Below are 22298 nucleotides of genomic sequence, written 5' to 3' on the forward strand. Positions count from 1 at the left end.
TGAGTCGTAGAATTTGTAACACTATGACCGCACCACATATGTTGAATAGAATTAAGACAAGTTTTTCTAGGGGCCAAGCCGGGGAGGGAAGGGACCTGAGCATTATGCAAACAACTGGCTCACACCAATTTGTCTTTTTCGTATTTTCAGTTCCAAGTCCTCCAATTTTCTTTTCGTCTCAATAGAAAGATGTCGATACTGCCTGTCATCAGCACGCAGGACTCCAACAACATTCTCCTTCTTGTTCTGCTCTTCCTAACATTTCCATCTCCATCTTCATTTATTTTTAAAAAACTGGAAATAATGATTATATAACCCTTTTTGACATTCTTAGCCCCACTAAAATCCAATTATCCCCAAAGTTTACGCTTAACAATATCAGGGTCGTGAGGGCAGAAGAGGAATCGGATGAAGTGAAATTTAATATTCCCTCCATTCTAAATTATAATACATTTTTAAAAAAAATTTAACTTTTTAAAATATAAAATACTTTAATAAAAATAAAATTTTATTAATAATATTTTTTTAACATTTCTTTTTTAATATATTTTTTTTAATATTTTTTATTAATAAAATATTAATTAAAGAGTATTTTTAAAAATTTATATTTTTATTTTAAAAAATAAAATTATAAAATATATTTAATAAATTTTATCAATGAGTAAAATTTTTTTTAACAATATTTTATAATTTGGCAGGAAAGAATATTTTTAATAAGATCCCTTCTTCCTTGGCCTTTATTCCATCACAGGAAGCAACTGAGGCATCGGCGTCATCACCAGCAAACATCAAGAGTCAAAGCACTCATAGCTTGAGACCTTTCTTCTTTCTTCTTCGCATCTCTCTTACATTCTCTCTATAACACAGCGCTTTGCGGACTTTTTCTCTCGAAGTTTAAAATTTTCTTCTCAAGTACGCACCAATTTTCGATTTGATGTTCAATTTTTATGCCCATTATTTTGTTTTTCGATGGTCCTTGCTTATTTGCGGAATTGCCAATGAAAAACTTTAGCTTTGTTCACGTCAGGGGTCCCAATTTTCAGCTTCATATTCAGCTCGCGCGATCATTTTTTGAAGTTGAAAAATCATAATTTATCGAAAAACTCTAGCTTCGGATCGTGCTCTGAACTTCATGTATTGGCAATTGTTTAGCATTAGAAATGACTTAAACGGTTGCGCAAAACTATGTTTAGAATTATTTAGAATATAATTTGGTTTTAACGTTTAGTTCAAATTTTTGGATGATTCAATGGGTGGGTTGTTGCCAATTTATCTCACATATGTTGTAGCTTCTTTAAGAAGTGAGTTTAAACGGTAGCATGCCATGAACTACTTGGCGACCTAAGTTCGAATACCAAAAAGTACAATATGAGGGTATTTCCTTTTAAGGTTTTAAGCGTAAGCTTATCGATCGAAAGTAATTTCATTAGTCTATGCAGCTTTCTATTGTTTCTTAATAATAATAAATATGGGTTGGAATTATAAAATGTCGCAGTTGTAGAAGATAAAGAAATGTAGCAGTTTTTATTACTCGGCGAGAAGTTTGTATTTTAGCGCAATTTTTATCAACTTCAAAAAACCTACTCCCTCTCTTAAAAAAAATATGAGGCAATTTTTAAGAAATTGAATATAAAAAAATGTAAGGCATTTTTAGTTTTTTGAGGTATAATTATTTTCTTTTTTTAAAAAGTGTCCCTATTGATAATGATTTTATATTTATTGTAGGATACTAGGATGTTTAATTAGGTTGAATATGAAAAAATAGAGTTAATTTAAAAGTAGATAATTATTTTATTGGGGAGTGATATTTGATTAAAAATGCTTTATATTTTTAAACGGAATGCTCCTTGCCTTCTCTCCCCTTTATTATTATTATTTTTTTGATACGCTCTCCCCCTTTATTTCGTTGTGACTCTTGTGTAGAAAAATAAAAATAATAGTATTGATCGCTAAAGGTTTCAACTTTCTATAATTATACTCTATCTCAAAAATCCAATGTTTCATTATTTATTTATTCACAACACTTTTTATCATCTTGGTGAAACTAGTATGCTATTTATTTGCTTTTCAGGATATTTCTAAAATTTTCCAATTGCTTCCCTGCTTGAGTGTTGCATTTTTTCCGAAATTCATGAACCTGAAATTGTGAACTTGTTCATGTTTTTAATTTGCTATAGATCCTCAGCTAGGTTTCAAATGCAGTGTGGAGGTTTGGATTTTGATTTCTTTCATAATCCATAAAAATATTTTATGCAAACTAAACTTATATACTATTTTAAAATTTTAGTTTGCATTGGGGCTCATGCAGTGCCTGGGGTGCGCCTTTTGGATGATCGTTTCCCAGCTTTCATAATGGCTCATGTCATGCAAGTCTTACAATGAAACTGTCACCTTGAGTGAAGTCACATGTTTGGCATATATAGTGTTTGTCCCACTAAATTTCTGTACATGCATACATATCCTTCAGCAGTTTAAGTCCAATGTTGCATAAATTTGATGCCCAAGGAGGATATTGGCTTTAATCCAGTTATTAATCTCCTGTCCATGTCTACTGTCTTTTTGGTGATAAGGATTTGTTTGGCTTGCTTGGTTGGCTTTACTTGGAAATGACCTGGCGGACATTTCAATGATGCAGTTTAGCCATCACAGCTACCTGTATTGCTTTGATGTTGTGGGCAGTATGCTGATAATTGTTGGGGGCAATGCAAAGGTATCATACTGGCAGCTCCACTGGTGCAGTTAGCAGCAGTGCTCTGGGCAGACAATCTGTCAGGGACACTGGAAGAGCTGATTCATCTTCCTTGTTTTCTAACTATTCCGTAAGTTCAAGGTAAGAGAACTTCCTACTAGCCAATATGCTCTTGAGAATCTCCTTTGCCTATAGCGAACTAATACTTTAATATGGTTTAGCTTTCTTTTCTATTAATCTATTAATTTTCAATGTTCTTTGGTGGTCAGAAGGGGAATATGTGTTTCTTATGTGTGGTAGCCTAGCCACTAACAACGGCCCATCATCTGGGTGCTGTTGTCATTGTACATTGTATTAGTTGTGAGAAATTGGTGAATGCAGAATTGTGAAGCTCCTGTTTCTTCCGTTATGTAGCATTGACACTTGAAAACAAGAGCTTTGTCCATGTCTAAGTTGCGTTAGACATGATGCACTCTAGATAATATATGGATAGTGAGATTTAGTAATGATATTGACTTACCCATGCTTCCTACATCTGTTCTATACGGCTCAAGTTGGGAACCTATTTTTCATCTTGATCCTGCTAAATGATGCCTTCTATTTTTCGTGAGATTATTGTACTTAGGATTAAGGAAGATGGAAGAAGGTAAATATTGATCCTTCTGGCATGACTAAAAAAGGCTGTTCAAGTACCTTTGCAGGATTTGAGGTTTTAAATTTAATGCCTCCCATTATAGTGCATTTTATAATCAGATTGGGATCATCATTAAGTCTTGAATTTGGCTTCACGGTAGAGTACAATATGTTAACATGAAGTAACTTTGTCATCATGGGGAACACCTGTCCAACTCGGTTCATAACTGAAAGATCTCTTCCTTTCATCTGTTACTGGATTGGAAAAACATAAAGCATCTTTTGAACTTCCATATTTGGAGAAATTATATAATTCATATCTCAATGGTCAAGATTAGAGAAAAGTGTAAGTAGGTCTACTCTTTAGACCATGATTTTCCGTCCTTATTTCTGTGTTTTAGGCCATGATTTGCCCTTTTCTTTTTTAAGCATTGTTTTAGTTTTACTCCTCATGAAGAAGAATTTGGAATTCATGCTTACATACCATAAGCTTTTAGTTTCTAAGTAGTGTGAACCATTGAAAGGTAGGTCTGAGCTTTAGATATAAAACTAGATTGGAGAGATTGGAGGGTGGAAATCTATATTCTAATCCAACGAAATTGTATGTAAGAATTGGATTTCAAAACAAATATACCTTCTCTTTGAAACCTTAATTTTTTTGTTTTGTAACTTAAATTGCCAGTTGCTAATTTTATGCTAAATCAGTAATTTGATTCTGCCAATCCCTCTTGATAAAATTGTTTTGTATTTACAGACGACAACCTCAGCTCAACCCATACAAGTTGAAGTGTGAGAAAGAGCCTCTAAACACTAGGTATTTCCAATTGATACTGGCACATGCTTTTGACTCCGTTGTTTTTTTGTCCTGAATAATGGTCATCTAAGGCCTCCTTTGGGCTTAGATTTGCATGCTTCTTGTTTTTGTCACTCAAAGGCAATATGCCAACGGGGTTTTAAAACTAGGTAGTTGATAAATTGATATTGTCTTTTTTGCTGCATATTAAAATATTAAATGACACTATTTTAATCTCAGACTTGGGTCACCAGACTTTTTTCCCCAAACACCAAATTGCCCTGAGGAGACTCTGACGAGAGACTATGTGCAATCTGGATATAGGGAAACAGTTGAGGGCCTTGAGGTAGATCTTTTTGTTTCATATCAGTTGTAGAAAGAAGATCAGATAATGTGAAGTGGTGATTTAACTTTTGATTGATTGGGCTCTACTTATCAATTTATTGATTTTGTCACTAAGATTTGAGATTTGAGGGAGATTCTCTTAAGCTGTCTCATTCATTGGAACATTTTGTTGGTTGAATTTATTTGAGACACGCTAAAACCATATCATGGCTTTTTGTTATATATATACATTTTTTAAAAGTAGCATCAGTCCCATAGATTTTCACATAGATTGTATAGAGTGCACAGAGATCGCCCAAAAACTATGTAGTGATTATACAAAAACTGCAGAGGTTGCTAAATTTTTCTTTTAAACAACACAAAGTCCTAAAGATAAGTTGTAAAGTTAAACAAATCAACAGTGACATCAATAAATTAATGAACTATAGTGTTTATAATTTTACTTTTATATAATATATTGGTTTTTTGTATCTTTTTTCCTTGCCTTTTCTTTTATTCAATACCTTTCTTTTTTCCACAAGAAACTGGTTAGATTCTAACGTAGCACTTAAACTCATCATGATCATGATCATCTCCTTCTCCTTTTATGCTGATGTGATTCTCGAACAACTCTGCTACAATCTCAATACTTACAAAGTTCTGATGCTGTCTCTTCATTTCATTGTTTCTCCTATTAATCCTTCTTTTACTTGCACTCCTTAATTCAAATTGTAGGGAGTGGCTAACTGGCTATGTAACTCTTGATCTAAAAGCAGTTTGGTGTGGTGCCATGTGTTAGGCATGCAGATTTTATGCATGGTTAATGATTATTATTTTCAAATTCACGAGTCTGTTAAGTTTGGACTGCATTCTGGCTTTGGCCAATTTTTAGTACACAATCATACACAATGGGGTATTGATAAAATTTTGGACATTAACGCCTTTCAATTTTGTTTGGCATTATTCAATTACATGTTGCTTTCTTACAATAAATGGTTAACTCTAGTTATATCAACCTTTCTTGGAATTTTCATTTTCTAGAAATCTTAATGACAGATTTGTTGATGAACTTGCTTTAATGCTGGAAACTCTTGCTCCCTTTTATGCTTCTCTGCCGGACTGAAGGATTCAGGATTTGGATTCTTTGCATTCTTTTACAGATTTACATTTTGTTCTTTGATTATATGCTTGATTCTGGCTAGGGATGCCCATATGACTTGGGTTACAAGTGGTATTGTAAACTCACCATAAGATTTTATCTGTTTGTACGATGCCAATAGTGAAATCAGTCTTACATCTGATCTTTTCCCTTTTAATTTTGGATTTCCTACTGTTCATGGTGCTTGAAACAGTGTACAAACATTTATACATTTTAAAATTTACTGCCCTTGATAAATTGTTGAAGATCAACTGTTATTTTCTTTTAGATCAGATGTATGTTCTCTTCTGTGGTATTTACAGTTTTCTGATTTTACATTTCGTTATGCGCTTGCCAGGAAGCTAGAGAAGTTTCATTGACTCAGGTTTCAAATTTTAACAAGGCGGTTGTTTTAAATTGTAAAGAGGTGACTTCTTTATCCTTTTCAGATTTAGGTCCATTCCATTTGTTTTTGTTTCTTATGACCATGCCATGGGATCGCTACACACTCTCTCTCTCTATATATATGTGTGTGTGTGCGTGCGTATATATATGCATTCATGGAAGCTGTTATAGACTTCTAGTGTTGTTGAACACCTTTGTCTTCTTTCCAGGCTGTTAAGAAACGCCTAAGGGCAATTAATGAAACTCGTGTTCAGAAGAGGAAGGTGATATTTTCTTTTCCAGTCTGTTATTTTTTGTGCTTGGGGTTGGGGACATGCTTGTTTTCTCATGCTTTGTTGAATTTAGTGGGCTCTAGCTTTACTCTATCTGAGTTTGTTATGAAGGTTTTGATCTGCATTATAGTTCTTGCTATCGACAGGCTGGTCAAGTCTATGGAGTGGCTCTTTCAGGATCACAACTCAACAGGTCTGGTATCTTCCCTGAACAAAGGCCGGCTGGTGAAGACTTTCGAAAAAAATGGATCGAGGTATTCTTGGTGGAAGTCCTGTTCCCATGGCTTTCGTCTTTGTCTAACTTCCCTTTACAGCAATTGTGCCCCATTGGTCTTTATTTCTTTTAAATTTGGTGAGAAAGAAATAGATTGAAGTGTGCTATTGAAAATCATATGACTTCATTTGTTGTATCACTTCCTTTTGTAAAAATTATATCCCATTGGTATTTCATTCTTTAAGTTCTTGATCAGGTGTATGAGCCAAGGGCAATAGTTAGTTGTACTTCTGGGTAGATGGTTCTAGACTCTAGTCTTGATCCAAGTTAGGGAAGCATAAAAATATTGGGTCCAGAATAAATTATATGAGGATTAGTTCTGTACAGGCTATATGGTGCATATACACTCCATTAATCAGCCATTCATGAATTCAGAAGTGTCATTTCTGACAACAAATTTATTACCTTATTGTTGATTTCGTTAATTTGACTCTTAAACCCTTGAGGAAATTTTTTAATGATACTTTTTATTTTTTTAAAAAAATATTGTCTTGGGACAGTGCCTTTAGAGCTACTAGCACTACTTATGCTCACGAAAAATTTTTTACAGGGCTTATCTCAGCAGCACAAACGGTTATGCACTTTGGCTGATCATGTTCCTCATGGTTTTAGAAAGAGACTACTTTTAGAAGTTCTTATCAAGAATAATGTGCCATTGTTAAGGGCAACTTGGTTTATCAAAGTTACTTACCTGAATCAGGTAGAGATGCATTACCATTAGCAATTTTTTTAAAAAATCTTAGTCGTAAGTTACTTTTTATATATATATATATAATATAGGAAGGTAGATTATGGTTGAATTTTGCAGGTCCGGCCTGGTTCTGCCAGTATTTCTTCAGGGATTGCTGCTGACAAGGCTCAGCTGTCTCGTTCTGAGAATTGGACCAAAGATGTTGTTGATTACTTGCAATCTCTTCTGGATGAATTTGTCTCCAAAAATGCTTCTAATCCTACCCAGTCTAGTCGTGACTGTTCGCTGCAAGTGCATCACGCAGGATCGTTGCAGCACAGGGGTGATCCTGTATCATCAGTTTCTGATAACGGAGAGCCATCTGTATATTTTAAATGGTGGTATGTTGTGCGGCTTCTGCAATGGCATCATGCTGAAGGCCTGGTTCTTCCTTCTCTTGTCATTGATTGGGTTTTGAATCAACTAAAGGTAATGATGTTACCTTTTAGCTATTCTGAATACTTTCTTTTCCATACTACTGATTTTATGTGATTACGAAAAGAAAAGGGAGCACTTTTTTACCTTTCTTATTTTCATGCCTCCAATTCTGAATTTTTCCATTTTTGCTACTTTCAGGAAAAAGCATCCCTCGAGATTTTACAGCTGCTATTGCCTGTCATATATGGCTTTTTAGAAACTGTTGTTCTTTCTCAAACATATGTACGTAATCTTGCTGGAATGGCTCTTCGAATCATCTGTGATCCTGCTCCAGGTGGATCAGACCTTGTAGATAATTCCCGGAGGGCTTATACAACTTGTACTCTGATTGAGATGCTCCGATATTTGATATTTGCAGCACCAGATACATTTGTTGCTTTGGATTGCTTTCCTTTGCCATATTCGGTTGTTTCACATTCAGTAAATGATGGAAGTTTTGCACTAAAAGCATCTGAAGTTGAAGGAAAGATAAAAATTTGTTTAGAAGATGTTCCCTGTCTATTAAAAAGTAAAGGATTTGATTCACAATATCAATCATTGGCATTTGATCATATGATTTCATGCATTCAAAAGGATGCACATCATCTTGCAAAGGCTGCAAACTCAGGCCATACAGGTCATTGTCTGGCTAAAGCTGTACAATCTTTGGACAAATCTCTTGTGCTGGGTGATGTATGCCTAGCCTATAAACTCCTTTTTGATGATCAATGTGATGGAACTGTGTTTGAAGGTTGGGCTGCAAAAGTTAGCCCTTGCTTAAGGTTATCATTGAGTTGGGTGGGGACCATAAGTTCTTCATTTATGAATTCAGTGTTTTTCCTTTGTGAGTGGGTAACATGTGATTTCAGGGATTTTCGAACCGCTCCTCCATGTAATATAAAATTCACAGGCAGGAAAGATCTTTCTCAGGTGCATATAGCAGTTAGACTTCTAAAGATGAAGATGAGGGATATGCATGTTTCATCAAGACAAAAGAATGGAAGCATTAACAGAATTAGTAAACTAAAAAAATCTTCAAATCTTCACACTACTGGAAATTTTATGTGTAGTATATCAAAAGTAAAACCTAGTTCAAAAAATGTTGGCTCAAGTTCCAATTCTTCAGTTGTATTTGAAAGCCCAGGTCCTTTGCATGATATCATAGTTTGTTGGATTGATCAGCATGCAGTACATAAAGGGGAAGCTCTCAATCGCTTAAACCTATTCGTAGTGGAACTCATTCGAGCTGGAATTTTTAACCCCTTGGCATATGTGCGGCAGCTAATTGTTAGTGGGATCATGGATATGAATGTAAGTTTTGTTGACTTGGAAAGACGGAAGAGACACTATAGAATTTTGAGGCAGCTTCCTGGTAGGTTCTTACAAAATGCTTTGGAAGAATCAGGGATTGTTGAAGGAATACAGCTCGTGGGAGCCTTGCAAATTTACTTGAATGAACGTCGGCTTATACTTCTGTTTCGTTTAGTGATCAGAGTAATGATGCTACTGCCTCTTCATCTTCATTGAAGCAAAGACATGATCCATCTTCCACAAAGGACGGGGCTTCTTCATTGAAAATTGATTCTCATTTGAAGATTAATCTTTCTGGCACTGTTGCATCTAAAAGTGAGAAGGATGACAAAGATGTTGAAGAACTGAAAGCAGCCATCGCAGTACTATTACAGCTGCCTAACAGTTTATCAGATTTGAGTGATGCAGGATTGTATGAATCTCAAGGAAGTGTCAGAGCTATTTTGTCTCCTTCCAGCAAGGTTGATCCTGTGGAAGGTACACTTGGGTGTGAAGAATGTAGAAGGGCAAAGAGACAAAAAATAAGTGAGGAAAGAAACTCATCTATTCAGGGTCATTCAATAGTTTTATCTGATGAAGAAGATGCTTGGTGGATGAAGGGGATGAAATCCTTGGAGTCTCTCAAAGTTGATGAACCAGTGAAGTCAACCAAGCAACTTACTAGGAGTCGGCATAAGACTGTTCGTAAAACCCATAGTCTTGCTCAACTGGCAGCTGCCAGAATTGAAGGTAGCCAGGGGCATCAACAAGCCATGTATGTCATAGTAAGGTAAGTTGCCCTCACCATAAAACTGCAATGGATGGTGATATGCCAAAGTCAGTGGATGGAATCCAAACAATTTCCTGTGAGGATATTGTCTCAATTGGAAAGGATCTTAAACGGCTTCGCTTTGTTGAGAAAAGGGCAATAGCAATTTGGTTGATGAATGAAGTTAGGCAGCTAGTTCAGGGGACTGAAAAGAATGCTGGTCCAATTGGCCAGTCTGGTCGGCCTTTTGCTGTCGCTGATGATAGAAGCTCAATACGGTGGAAACTTGGGGAGGATGAACTCTCTACTATACTATACCTGATGGACATCTCTGATGATTTAGTGTTAGCAGTCAAGTTCCTTCTCTGGTTGGTGCCAAAGGTTCTCAATAGCCCCAGCTTTACAATTCATAGTGGGAGGAATGTACCAGTGATGCCAAGTAATGTGGACAGCCAAGTTTGTAATGTGGGAGAGGCTTTTTTGTTATCATCACTGAGAAGGTTTGCACTCAATTCAATTAAATAGTTATGTTTGTAATTGGTGCCACATTAATTTTTTGTTCTTGGGAAAGCACAATCATTTATCTTTATAGTTTTATTGGATTTTACATTTACATCTGTTTTTTTTTTTAAGGGACAGTAATAAACGTTATCCAATCTTGTTGAAATTATAGGGATTGAAAATATTGGAAAAAAACACTACAATGACTAAGAGCAAAGCCCAATGAAACTAAAGGGACTGATGATTGTGTTTTTCCTTTGTTCTTCTATATGGTTTTTTATTTTTTTGTCAATTAACATGGTTTTTGTTTCTCTTTCAATAACTTGTTTCTTGATTTTTTGAGAAAAATTAATCATTTGGTCCTTAATTTTGATTAAATTAATACTTGATTCTTGAACTTTGACTTTGTGACACCCAGTCCCAATAATTTTGGCTTAATTAAAACTCAATTCCTGAACTTTGATTTGGTGTAACTCATCTTTGTAGTGTTAACCATTTAAAATATGAATCTTCACTTTTTAGAAAATAAAACTATGAAGACTAAAAGTTATTTTCTAAATGTTAGGGACCAATTTTTAATTGGTTAAAACTATAAAAACTAAGTCACACTGAGTCAAAATTTAAGGATTGAGTCTCAATTGAGTCAAAACTATGGGAATCAAATGATTGATTTTCATTTTTTTTTAAATTATTGCCAGATTTCTATGCTTTATGCTATATACTATTTATTCTTTGATAATTCTTTTCCTTCAAAAAGCAGCTTGCAAGCTGTTTTGTGTCAGTGCTTCTTTTTCTCCACAACTTTGCCATCTAAGTTATAAACCAGGGCTATACCATAAAATTCTGCATAGCATTCCACAGCTAATGAGATTTGTACAAATGCAATCCTTTTTCTACCGATTCAAAACATGAATGTTTATCTTTGTGAAGTACAAAGGAAAAATTGGAAATTTGAAAATGAGCAGGTTAGTTCATTCTGGTTTACTGAACCATTGGTGATGTGTCCATGACTTTGTATGACTTTTCATGCTCTCTTCACTTCATGGGATTAAGCTTTATCTTTTCATTGAGGCTTTATGAGTATTCTTTGCATCTATACTTTTTGCTACATTTGACTGTCCTTTCTTGGATATCTGGGATTTGAAGTAATTTTTTGAACCTTGCCTTCTTGCATTGCATTTGGTGCAGGTATGAGAACATTCTTGCTGCAGCTGACCTTGTTCCTGAAGCTCTGTCAGCTGCAATGAATCGTACGGCTGCCATTATGGGATCCAATGGAAGGATTTCAGGTTCAGCAGCAGTAGCATTTGCTCGTTATTTTTTGAAAAAATATAGCAATGTGGCTAGTGTCATTGAGTGGGAGAAAAGTTTTAAGGCAACAAGTGATAAAAGACTTTCTTCTGAGCTTGATTTTGGAAGGTCAGTGGATGGAGAGTTAGGGTTTCCCCTTGGAGTTCCCAAGGGAGTTGAGGATCTTGATGAGTTTCTCCGTCAAAAGATAACTGTTGGCCGGTTATCCAGAGTAGGGTTGGGCATGAGAGACTTAGTGCAACGTAATGTAGAAGAGGCATTGCATTATCTTGTTGGAAAGGAGAGAAAGCCCGTTGCTGGTGCACCAAAAGCACCTGCTATAGAAAAATGGGATAATGGATATCAAATTGCTCAACAAATAGTGATGGGTTTAATTGACTGCATAAGGCAGACTGGCGGTGCTGCTCAAGAAGGGGATCCCTCTCTAGTCTCTTCTGCTGTTTCTGTCATTGTTGGTAGTGTGGGGCCAACTATAGCAAAAATACCTGATTTTTCAGTTGGAAATAATCATTCAAGCACAACATTGTCTACAAGTTCACTGAACTATGCAAGATGCATTCTACGAATGCATGTAACTTGTCTGTGCCTACTTAAGGAAGCTCTGGGAGAACGTCAAAGCCGTGTATTTGAGATTGCTCTTGCAACAGAAGCTTCTACTGTTCTTGCTGGAGTTTTTGCTCCTAGCAAAGCATCCCGTGCTCAATCTCAAATGTCTCCTGAAGCCCATGATACTGGTATTAATATTTCTAGTGATCATGTAAACAACTCGAGCAAAGTTGTATTTGGGAGATCAACAAAAATCGCGGCTTCTGTTTCTGCACTTGTTGTTGGTGCTGTTACATATGGTGTTTCCAGCCTGGAAAGAATAGTAACCGTCCTCCGGTTGAAGGAGGGTCTGGATGTAGCACAGTTTGTAAGAAGCATGAGATCTAACTCAAATGGAAATGCACGATCATTTGGGGGTTTCAAGGTAGATAGTTCTATTGAAGTTTATGCCCATTGGTTTAGATTGCTTGTTGGGAACTGCAGAACCATCTATGATGGGTTAGTGGTGGAACTCTTGGGCGAACCATCTATTATAGCACTTTCAAGGATGCAACATATGCTTCCTCTTAGTTTAGTTTTTCCACCTGCCTATTCCATATTTGCTCTTGTTCTGTGGTGGCCCTTCTTTTTGAATTCTAATGTTGTAGCCCGTGAAGACATGAATCAACTTCATCAGTCTCTATCTGTTGCCATAAATGATACAATAAAACATTTAACTTTTCGAGATGTATGCTTGAGAGATAGTCAAAGTCTCTATGATTTTATGGCTTCAGATACAAGTGATGCTGAATTTGCAACTTTGCTAGAGTTGAATGGCTCAGATATGCATTTCACATCCAAGGCATTTGTTCCTCTTCGTGCAAGGCTTTTTCTGAATGCAATGGTTGATTGTAAAATGCCACAATATATGTTTCCTCAGGATGATGGAAGCAAGATTTCTGGATATGGTGAATCTAAGCTTCAGGATAAGATAGTACATGTTTTAGATAACCTGCAACCTGCTAAATTTCACTGGCAATGGGTTGAACTTAGGCTACTTTTAAATGAACAAGCTCTTGTTGACAAACTAGAGGCATCTGATATGTCCTTAGCTGATGCTATACAGTTGTCCTCACCCAATCCAGAGAAGTCTGCTTCTGCTTCTGAGAACGAGAACAATTTTATTGCAATAATTCTCACTAGGTTACTGGTCAGACCTGATGCTGCATCCCTTTTTTCAGAGTTGATTCATCTTTTTGGGAGGTCACTAGAGGATTCAATGTTGCTGCAAGCCAAATGGTTCCTGGCTGGCCATGGTGTTCTTTTTGGTCGGAAGACCATTAGGCAACGGTTACATAATATTGCTGAGAGTAAAGGCCTTTCTGTTAAGGCCCAATACTGGGAGCCCTGGGGTTGGTGTAGTCCTTGTACTGAACTGGTGGCCAACAGGGAGGAGAAGGAGTTTGATGCTGCATCTTTTGAAGGAGAAGTTGTTGAAGGTGGGGTGGAGCTGAAAGGTTGCTTAAAAGGTTTCTCTCAAGTGATTGACTTGGAAAGGTCAAGCACAAACCAGCTGCATGTGACTGAGAAAGCTTTTGTTGAGTTAATTATTCCTTGCATAGATCAAAGCTCTGATGAAACTCGCAATTTATTTGCAAGTGATTTGATCAAACAGTTGAATAGTATTGAGCAACAAATACCTGCTATCACTCATGGGGTGAGCAAGAAAGTAGGAAATGCTCCTTCTGGAATTGAAGGTCAGACTAATAAAGTAAGTAGTCGCAAAACTAGAAGAGGGGGCAGCCCTGGATTGAGTAGACGACAAACAGCTGCAACTGATTCTTCTCCACCTGCTCCTGTTGCTTTACGAGCTTCTATGTCATTACGTTTGCATTTAATCATGAGATTTCTTCCCATTCTTTTCACAGAGGGGTAATATGCGATCAGAATTTAGTCTTTCTGTGCTTTAACAAAACAGAAAAATTGTTTTGGAGACAGATTTATTTATTCTGGATACATTAACAATGATTGTCTTGGAACACGTGTCAATAGTTACTTATTGGGGAAAAAGGTTTGTGAAGTTGTGCTTGTACATTTACTTCATTTATTGCCCTTTAATTTAGATAGCTTTTGAGTTTCCTTGAAATGCACCCACAGCGGAGATAAGTGCATTATAGTTTTTCTTTCATTTTCTTTATAACTAATGTATACTTGATGCATTAAGACATTTTGTGTTTTGAGTTTTGACTGCTGGCACTTGTAATGCTAGGTGTGCGGTGTTGTATCAAAGGGATTTACTTACCTTTTTAAGTATGCCACATTAGAATTTCAAGCATAGTCTTTACTTGGCAGAACTTTTGCAAACTATAATTACTACAACAGTTTTTCTGAGTTCCATGTTGAATTTTGCAGGGAGCGAGCTGTTCGGAACCTGAGACATGCACTTGCCTCTGTAATTCTTCGTCTCCTTGGTAGCCAGGTTGTGTATGAGGATGCAGCTATATCGGTTAATGCCCTGCACAATTCTCAGTTGAAGAGGATGGTGGAATCACCTTCCAAAGCTTCTGCTGGTCTTGTAGATATTTCTGTCGAGGGCCTCTTTGATCATATGTTACTTGTTTTGCATGGATTATTGAGTAGCTGTCTTCCAAGTTGGCTTAGGTCGCCAGTTTTTTCAAAGACGACCAACGAACCTACTGGGGATATTCCCGGATTTGATCAAGATTTGCTGGAGACTCTGCAGGTCTTATCACTCATCCTATGAATCAATGGCTCTTTTGCCTTTTATTTACTATATAACCTTTCGAGCTGGCACTTGGCAATACTGAAGCTATATTTTTGATATTGCCTTGGGATGAAGTTACTAAGACGACATTATATAATTTTCTTGCTAATTTGGTTATTTCAAAGTGAGCGTATATGGTGCTTAAGGGAAAATATGGTAACTACGAAGATGGAATATAAATTTCTCGTGCAGACATTCTTCTGTCATTCTTCATATGAATATAGGAAATACAATTTGGTCTTCTTGCCCATCTAATCATCTATTGTCTGATACAGCATGACCTAGACCATATGCAACTGCAAGACTCTATACGGTGGCGTATCCAAGCCGCAATGCCAGTACTTGTTCCCCCTATGCGCTGTTCTCTCTCCTGCCAGCCGCCATCGGTTCCAGTTTCTGCTCTTGTTTCTCTCCAACCCAGTTCTGCAAAACACATGTCTAACTCTACTAGTTCAAACACAAGAAACCCAGTTCCATTGTCAAGAACCTCAGCTACCATGTCCGGGAAGTCAAAACAACAGGTCAATGATTCTGAAGTTGACCCGTGGATGCTTTTAGAAGACGGGGCCGGATCGAGCTCCTCTGCGAGCAAGACTGCTATTATGGGAAGTGGTGACCATGTTAATCTTCGGGCCACTAGCTGGCTTAGAGGGGCAATAAGGGTGAGACGGACAGACCTTACTTACCTTGGTGCTGTGGATGATGAGACCTGATTCTAACATACTTTGGTTCCGAGTAAGAGAACTGGCATGAAGATGCCGGTTCATGCGTGCGCTTCTCCGTTGTTATTTTATTGAGCAGCTCATCCCCCATTAGTTGCACCCTGTTTAACTGCTAACCCATAGATCACCCCCATCTGTACCGTGCATTTCCCGGCATGGTTCCAGGTTTGCTCGCTTGGTGTATATATATATTCCCCCTATTTTTATAGATTACAGGGATGGGGATGGTTGTTTCTGCTCCATTTGATCCTAGAAATATATTCAAGTGGTGCATAGCTTTTCCAAGCTTACTTTCATTTGACGTCCTGTTTGGATCATGGTATCCATGTTATAAGAATGAAAATAAAGTTAGGTTTTGATTTGAAGAAACCGTTATATATATATATATATATATCTCGAAAATTATGCATGAATCAAAGGTAAAGACGAACACTTTTATGGTTACATCAAAATGTTTAGGATATAATATTATCATGTTTCATTTTTTTTTAAAAAATTTTGATCTGTTACTTTTTAAAGAATAAATTAAAATTTAATATTGTTAAACCATTTAAGTTTTAACTTTAAACGGTCAACCGTATTAGGCGAGGAAATGAAATTGAAAAATAGGAATATGCACGCGCGCATATATATATATATATATATATATAGGAATGTGGATTCTTATACAATTTCTTTATTTATCCTTTAAAGCACCGTGGCAATAAAAGCATAAAAAAATGCACGTAATTTGAGAATTGGTGATATTATAATGTTTATGTCAATATATACAAGGAATGGCATTGAGAGCCTTAAAAACAAATTTTATTGTAGTTAGAGTTTAAATAAATTTAATTTTTCTCTGCAGGCCTTGGGTCCTAATTGCAATATTTTTTTCACACAAAAAATACTATTTTACCCTTAGTAAAAAGAAATGAAATTGAAAGCAAAAAAAGGATGACAAACACAGGAATAGGTATTCAGCTGGAGGATAGGAAGGTTTCTGGAGAGGAGTAACTTTCGAGGTGTATAGATTTTAAAATCCCTCCATCTTAAGTAGTGCTTCTAATGATTTTAAGATCTCAGCTAGAGGTTTTCAAGCTTCTCACGTTCTTACTGTAGAAATGAGTTGAAAGTTTTACTATTCTTACTATAAAAATGAGAGGCATCCATTTTTACTGTAGAAATAATTTAAAGGTAAAAATAATTTAAGGTTTGTCATTGTTGCACGTCAATTGCTGGTGAAGTGGCAACAGAGGTGATCTTCACTCATTTAATATATAGTAGTTCATTTAATGGAAATATTTAATGGGGGTTTTACATGAGGCAGTATGGTGCATATGAGATAAACTTTTTGTTGTACAAACTAAAATGTGATACTGTTGAAATTGAAATTTTATTTATGATTCTGCTGTTAATATGAGGTCAAGGTTGCCGAATCATTTTGGTTATGAAAGTTTTATAGTAAATTAGTTGTTGTATAATAATGATGTTGATTTGTTATATTGAACTTTTACATGTGAACTAAATAAAATATGATCTAATATGAAAAAAATATTCTATCAAAAATGTTGGAGTATTCGTTGTGCAAAAATAAACTAAGTTGTTTTTCTTGAACATTGAGTTATGCATTATATTAAGCCTAGCCTAAGATATTTTAGATGCTCTTATTTAAAAATCTTGTAGGCCTTGTTTGTTATCCATATCATTTTTTTCATGCCTACTGCGACAATTTAGCTAAACAAAATATTGTTGTAGGTTTTGTGTATTTGTCATGAAAAAATAGGACTATTTAACACTTAGTCATGAAATTCTAATGTACTCCTTGTTTTGAACTTGAAATGCAAAACCTGTGATAGTTCAAAACAATGTGACTTTCAATTGAGAATATATAAACCTTGTGTTGTGTATAGTGGATATTGTGTTATACATTATTTGCCTAAATTGAGCATTTTCTTAAACCTAGTCTATTGATAAACTTAAATTGCATAGACTTTTAATTGAGAATATATAAACCTTATGTTGTGTATAGTGAATTTTGTGTTATACATTATTTGTCAAACTTGAGTATTTTGTTAACTCTAGCCTATTGATAAACTAGAGTCATTTGGACTTCTAGCTAAGAATATATAAACCTTATGTTATGCATAGTGGATATTATGTTATACATTTTTTGCCTACTTGTGTATTTTGTTAAGTCTAGCCTACTGATAAAGTACCTTGTATTGTGCATAGTGGATATTATGTTGTGCATTATTTGCCTAACTTCAGCATTTTGTTAAGCTTAGCATAATGATAAATTAAAATCACATGGACTTTTAAGTGCGAATATATCATAAGCTTTCTTACAACCGCCTTTAACCAGCCGTCCTCCTGAGAAGCCATGAACAAGAAGGATAAAGTCTCAATTCTATGATAAAAAGATTTATCATTGTTCAATATGTGGGGAGGCCGAACACAGTCGCAAGACGTGTAAGCATCCTAACCCAACATGAGAAGTAATCACATTGTGCTTCTTTAATGTACGTAGGCAATTATAATTATGTATATGGAAGCATTCCTAAGTAATATTTTTTATTTGTATATATAGAAGCAACTGTTTTGGATATAGTGGCCAGCTTTTTGTATATATCTGACTTGAAATATTATGTCAAATTTCATGTGAGTATTTGTTTTAGCACCTTGCTAGTACTAACATAAAATTCTTCATATATGATATAATTGCCCTTCTTAATATTGATAATGCATAATTTTTTTATTGAGCATGTGTGGACATCGTCTTGTGCATAGTGGATATTGTGTCGTGTATGGTCTACCTAACTTATCATTTCTATTGAGCCTTGGCTAGTGAAATACTCAAAAATGCATAGACTTTCTGTTGAGTATAAAGCTGGGAATTTAGGCGGGCCAAGCCTATTCAGGCTCAGCCCGAATAAGCCCGACTCGAATAGGCCCGAACTTGAACAGGCCCGACTTTTCAAAAAGCCCGAATAGCTAAGCCCAGCCTGAATACCTAAATTATATTTTTAAAATCTTTTTTAATTAAAAATTTTACTTTAAAATAATTATTTTATTTACAAATATATTTTTTTGATACTCAAATGATGTATAAGACTCAAATATATGGTATTTTAATATAAAATAACATAAAAATTAAATAATTAATTAATATTTATCATTTTTTATATATTTTATAAGAATAAAAAAATTATTCGGATCTTCAGGCCAAGCCCGAACCCAATCAGGCTTAGCTCAAATTTTATCGGGCCTATTCTAGCCCGAATAGGCCCGAACATAAAAATATCATAATTTTTTAAGCTCGGCCCTAACTTTTTTCAGGCAGGTTCAGGCTAGTTCATCGAGCTCAACTCAAATTATCGGCTCTAGTTGAGTATGCATGGACATCTTCTTGTATATAGTGGATGTTATGTCGTGCATGGTCTTCCTAGTGTTATTGTGTTAGAGCCTAGGCTAGTGAAATACTGAAAATGCATGGATTTTTTATTGAGTAAGTGTGGACATCATCTTGTGTGTAGTGAATGTTTTGTCGTGTATGGTTTGCCTAACTTGTCATTTTTGTGAAGGCCTGGGCTAGTGAAATACTTGAAATGCATAAATTTTTTTGTTGAGCATATGTGGATATTGTCTTGTGCATAATAGATGTTGTGTTGTGCATGGTCTGCCTAACTCGTCATTTTTATTGAGCCTTGGCTAGTGAAATACTCGAAATGTATGGACCTTCTATTGAGCATATGCAAACATCGTCATGTACATAGGGGATGTTGTATCATGCATGGTCCTCCTGCCTAGTCATTTTGTTGAGCCTATGCTAGTGAAATATTAAAAATATATGAACTTTCTATTGAGCATATGTGAAAATGGTATTGTGCATAGTGGCTATTGTCTTGTCAATACTGGAAATGTTGAGACTCATAGATTTCACTTCCGTTTCATTCAAATATATATATAATTTCAATTACAAACAAAAACTAATTCCAAATTATAAAAAAAACATCTTAAAATATGTACATAATCCAACTAGAAGAACCTAATTCCACAATTCTATAATTTTTCTTCTCATTTGCCTGTTCCTAGAAGTGCAAGTGGGTGTTTACTCATGACATTATTGGGATGCTCCACTAGCCAGTACAATATATCACACCTTATGGCACAATATATCACATCTCATGCTTAAGCAATCTGCTTATTCTATATTAGTTCACATTCACAAGTTAAATAATAGTAATAAAATTAATAGCATTTGAAAAGTGATAGAAAATATGGCAGATATTATTCTAGAAAGAAATAATTATTTTTTTACATTATTTAGTATTTTATAAGTTTACTTCTAAGGAAGGAAATTTGACTTACTTTTGCTTTTACTCTTTATATATTTTAATTTGCAAGTTGTTGAGCTTCCTTAAGGGAAAGGAAAGCTTAGTCTATAAATAAACTAAGTTATCACTTGTACTTGGACACTTTTGAATGAGGAATGAATATTAGAATTTGAAAGCTCTCTCTTTCTCACTCCCCTCTTCATTTGCCTCCTTCCCCCTCCACTACTCTGCCTTCATCTTCCCATTTCTTCTTCTATCTGTATTCTGTCTTTCTCTCTCTCTATTCTCAATCTTGCACTCTGTTTCTACTGTATCTCTCTTTTCCAACTCTGTTCAAATCAATAGGAGTCTGCGCGTGCGCGTGCGCGCGCGTGCGTGTGCACTAACAAATTTTTTAGCATAGTTTATTTCCACTTTGTTATTCTAGCATCTAGTTGATTGAATTTTAGAACCAAAATCTTTCTCACAAACTAAGGTTTTCTTATTTAAGATATGTTTCAAGTCCTTTTATCTGTTCACACACATTGTTATTAGTATCACAAGGTTTTAAGAATTAAAATCAAATCTAAGTTTGCATCAAAAGCTATTAATAACTTCCTAAAACATTATCACAACGTTTTTTTTTATTTAGATTACATTCAGACAAGGAAAAAATTCTAAGAAAATCCTATTTCTGATAGGCTAGAAAAGGGAGTATATCAGCATAAAAGCCTAAACTTTTATAATGTACTTACTTTCATGAATCATAACTCTATGATGAGATAATGTATGGTGAATTTTCTTTTCAAAATCGATTTCAGGAGTTCAAACCAAAGAACTTCTAAGTTGAGACAGAGTTTAAGCCAAACCTCATTTATCATAGGATTCAATACTTTCAGTCAATTGATGTGACATACATTATTTTATTGAAATTAGAAATCAACTCACATAATTTTACAAGAAATAAAAGACAAATCTTCATTATTCAAGTAATTGCCAACTAAAAAGAAAAAGTTGTAGAACGATCATTTGCAATTTTCCCTTTAATCTATTTGTGCAACTGAAATATCTCATATAATATTTCAATATTATATTAGGTCAATATGGTTGTAGTTTCAATGTCTTAACTAATCGGAAAATACAAAATAATTGAATTGGATACAATGAGACAATGAATGGCAAAAACCTAAAATTTCAATAAAGAAGACTACAAATGTATTCCCACTTTTCATATAGCATTCACACACTTGTAATGGAGCACATAAATGTCAAATTTGAGCATTATCATTATAGAAAGACCTATACTAGCCTTTAAACAATATTACCATATTTGAGTGTGATTGATGCCAAGTCCATTACAAGTAAGTATCATCCTTTTAAATCTGGCAAGATATTCTTATATGGCAATGAGATGTTTTTATTAATGGTTAGCTCATTGGCGTGTTTAAAATCTAATCAGACAATCATGAGAAATATATATATATATATATATATAAATTTATATTACATACCTACAAGCTATACTTGTCAATCTCTACGAGAACTATAGAGGTGTTAGGGTTTGTGAAAACTAAACACAAAAAAACCCACACACACAGTACAAAGACCTAGAAATGTCTGTGTGTTAAGTTTTTGTGTGTGTGTGTGAGAGGGGGAGAGAGAGATAGGGATTTAAGAAGCAATGGCTCACAATGTGCAACACAGGGAAAAGTGAGGCAAAGAACCTATGAGAATGCATAATACAAGAGGAACAAGGAAGAAGAATGAATAGAGAGGAAGATCCACAATCCTCTTCTGATGGTATCAAGGGGCTGAGTTCCACAAGTCACCCCCCATAAGTGTGACCAACATCGACTCAATGCAAGAAAAGAGAGGAAAAATTGTGAACTGTGCTTCGTCCATCAGCGGCCACGACTTCTACACTCATCCACATCAGCGATAATCAACAATGGCAGAGTGACGACTGGTGTAACGAGAAAGAAGACATGAAAAATAGTGAATTGCTTTGTCTATTTCGTTGCTTCGAGGGTTCACACAACTTTTCTGAATTCAAATCAAACAAAGAGTAAAGTGATATTTTTGGTGTGAAGAAATATTGCAATTGGGGCCCAAGGCCTACAAAGCAAAATCAAATTCATTTAGGCCCCAAGTACAATAAAGTGTGTTTTTAGGGCTGTTAATGCCATTCTCCCACACACACATATGTGTGTGTGTGTGTGTGTGTGTGTCTCTGTATTTTGAAGGAATTTAAATTATAATATAAAATGATATTAAACATAAAATTTCTATTAATTTAAAATAGTAAAATAAATTTATAACTTCTTGAAACCATTTTTTTAAAAAAAATAAAGATAAGTTGGCTCTCTGGGTTCTTTTGTTTCACAAAAATATGGGATTTTCCTTGCTCCCGTTGCTTTCCCTGTCC

The 22298-nt window shown here is 35.2% G+C and overlaps 1 protein-coding gene across 1 annotated transcript; it reads left to right on the top strand.

Annotated features, from left to right (window-relative positions):
• The first annotated feature begins 764 nt into the window (after window positions 1-764).
• LOC129288059 (mediator of RNA polymerase II transcription subunit 12-like) lies at window positions 765-15965 on the top strand. The gene is given in 15 exon segments (XM_054924382.1): window positions 765-912; window positions 2571-2830; window positions 4077-4136; window positions 4356-4461; window positions 5936-6004; window positions 6192-6245; window positions 6401-6508; window positions 7079-7228; window positions 7337-7687; window positions 7835-9146; window positions 9149-9724; window positions 9727-10234; window positions 11424-14003; window positions 14484-14814; window positions 15132-15965. Coding segments are annotated over 14 exon segments (6771 nt in total). The 5' UTR covers window positions 765-912; window positions 2571-2702; the 3' UTR covers window positions 15570-15965.
• Window positions 15966-22298: the final 6333 nt, after the last annotated feature.

This window comes from Prosopis cineraria, unplaced genomic scaffold, assembly GCF_029017545.1.
Source record: "Prosopis cineraria cultivar Desert tree isolate PC_DT_omini unplaced genomic scaffold, ASM2901754v1 PC12, whole genome shotgun sequence".
Lineage (NCBI taxonomy): Eukaryota > Viridiplantae > Streptophyta > Magnoliopsida > Fabales > Fabaceae > Prosopis > Prosopis cineraria.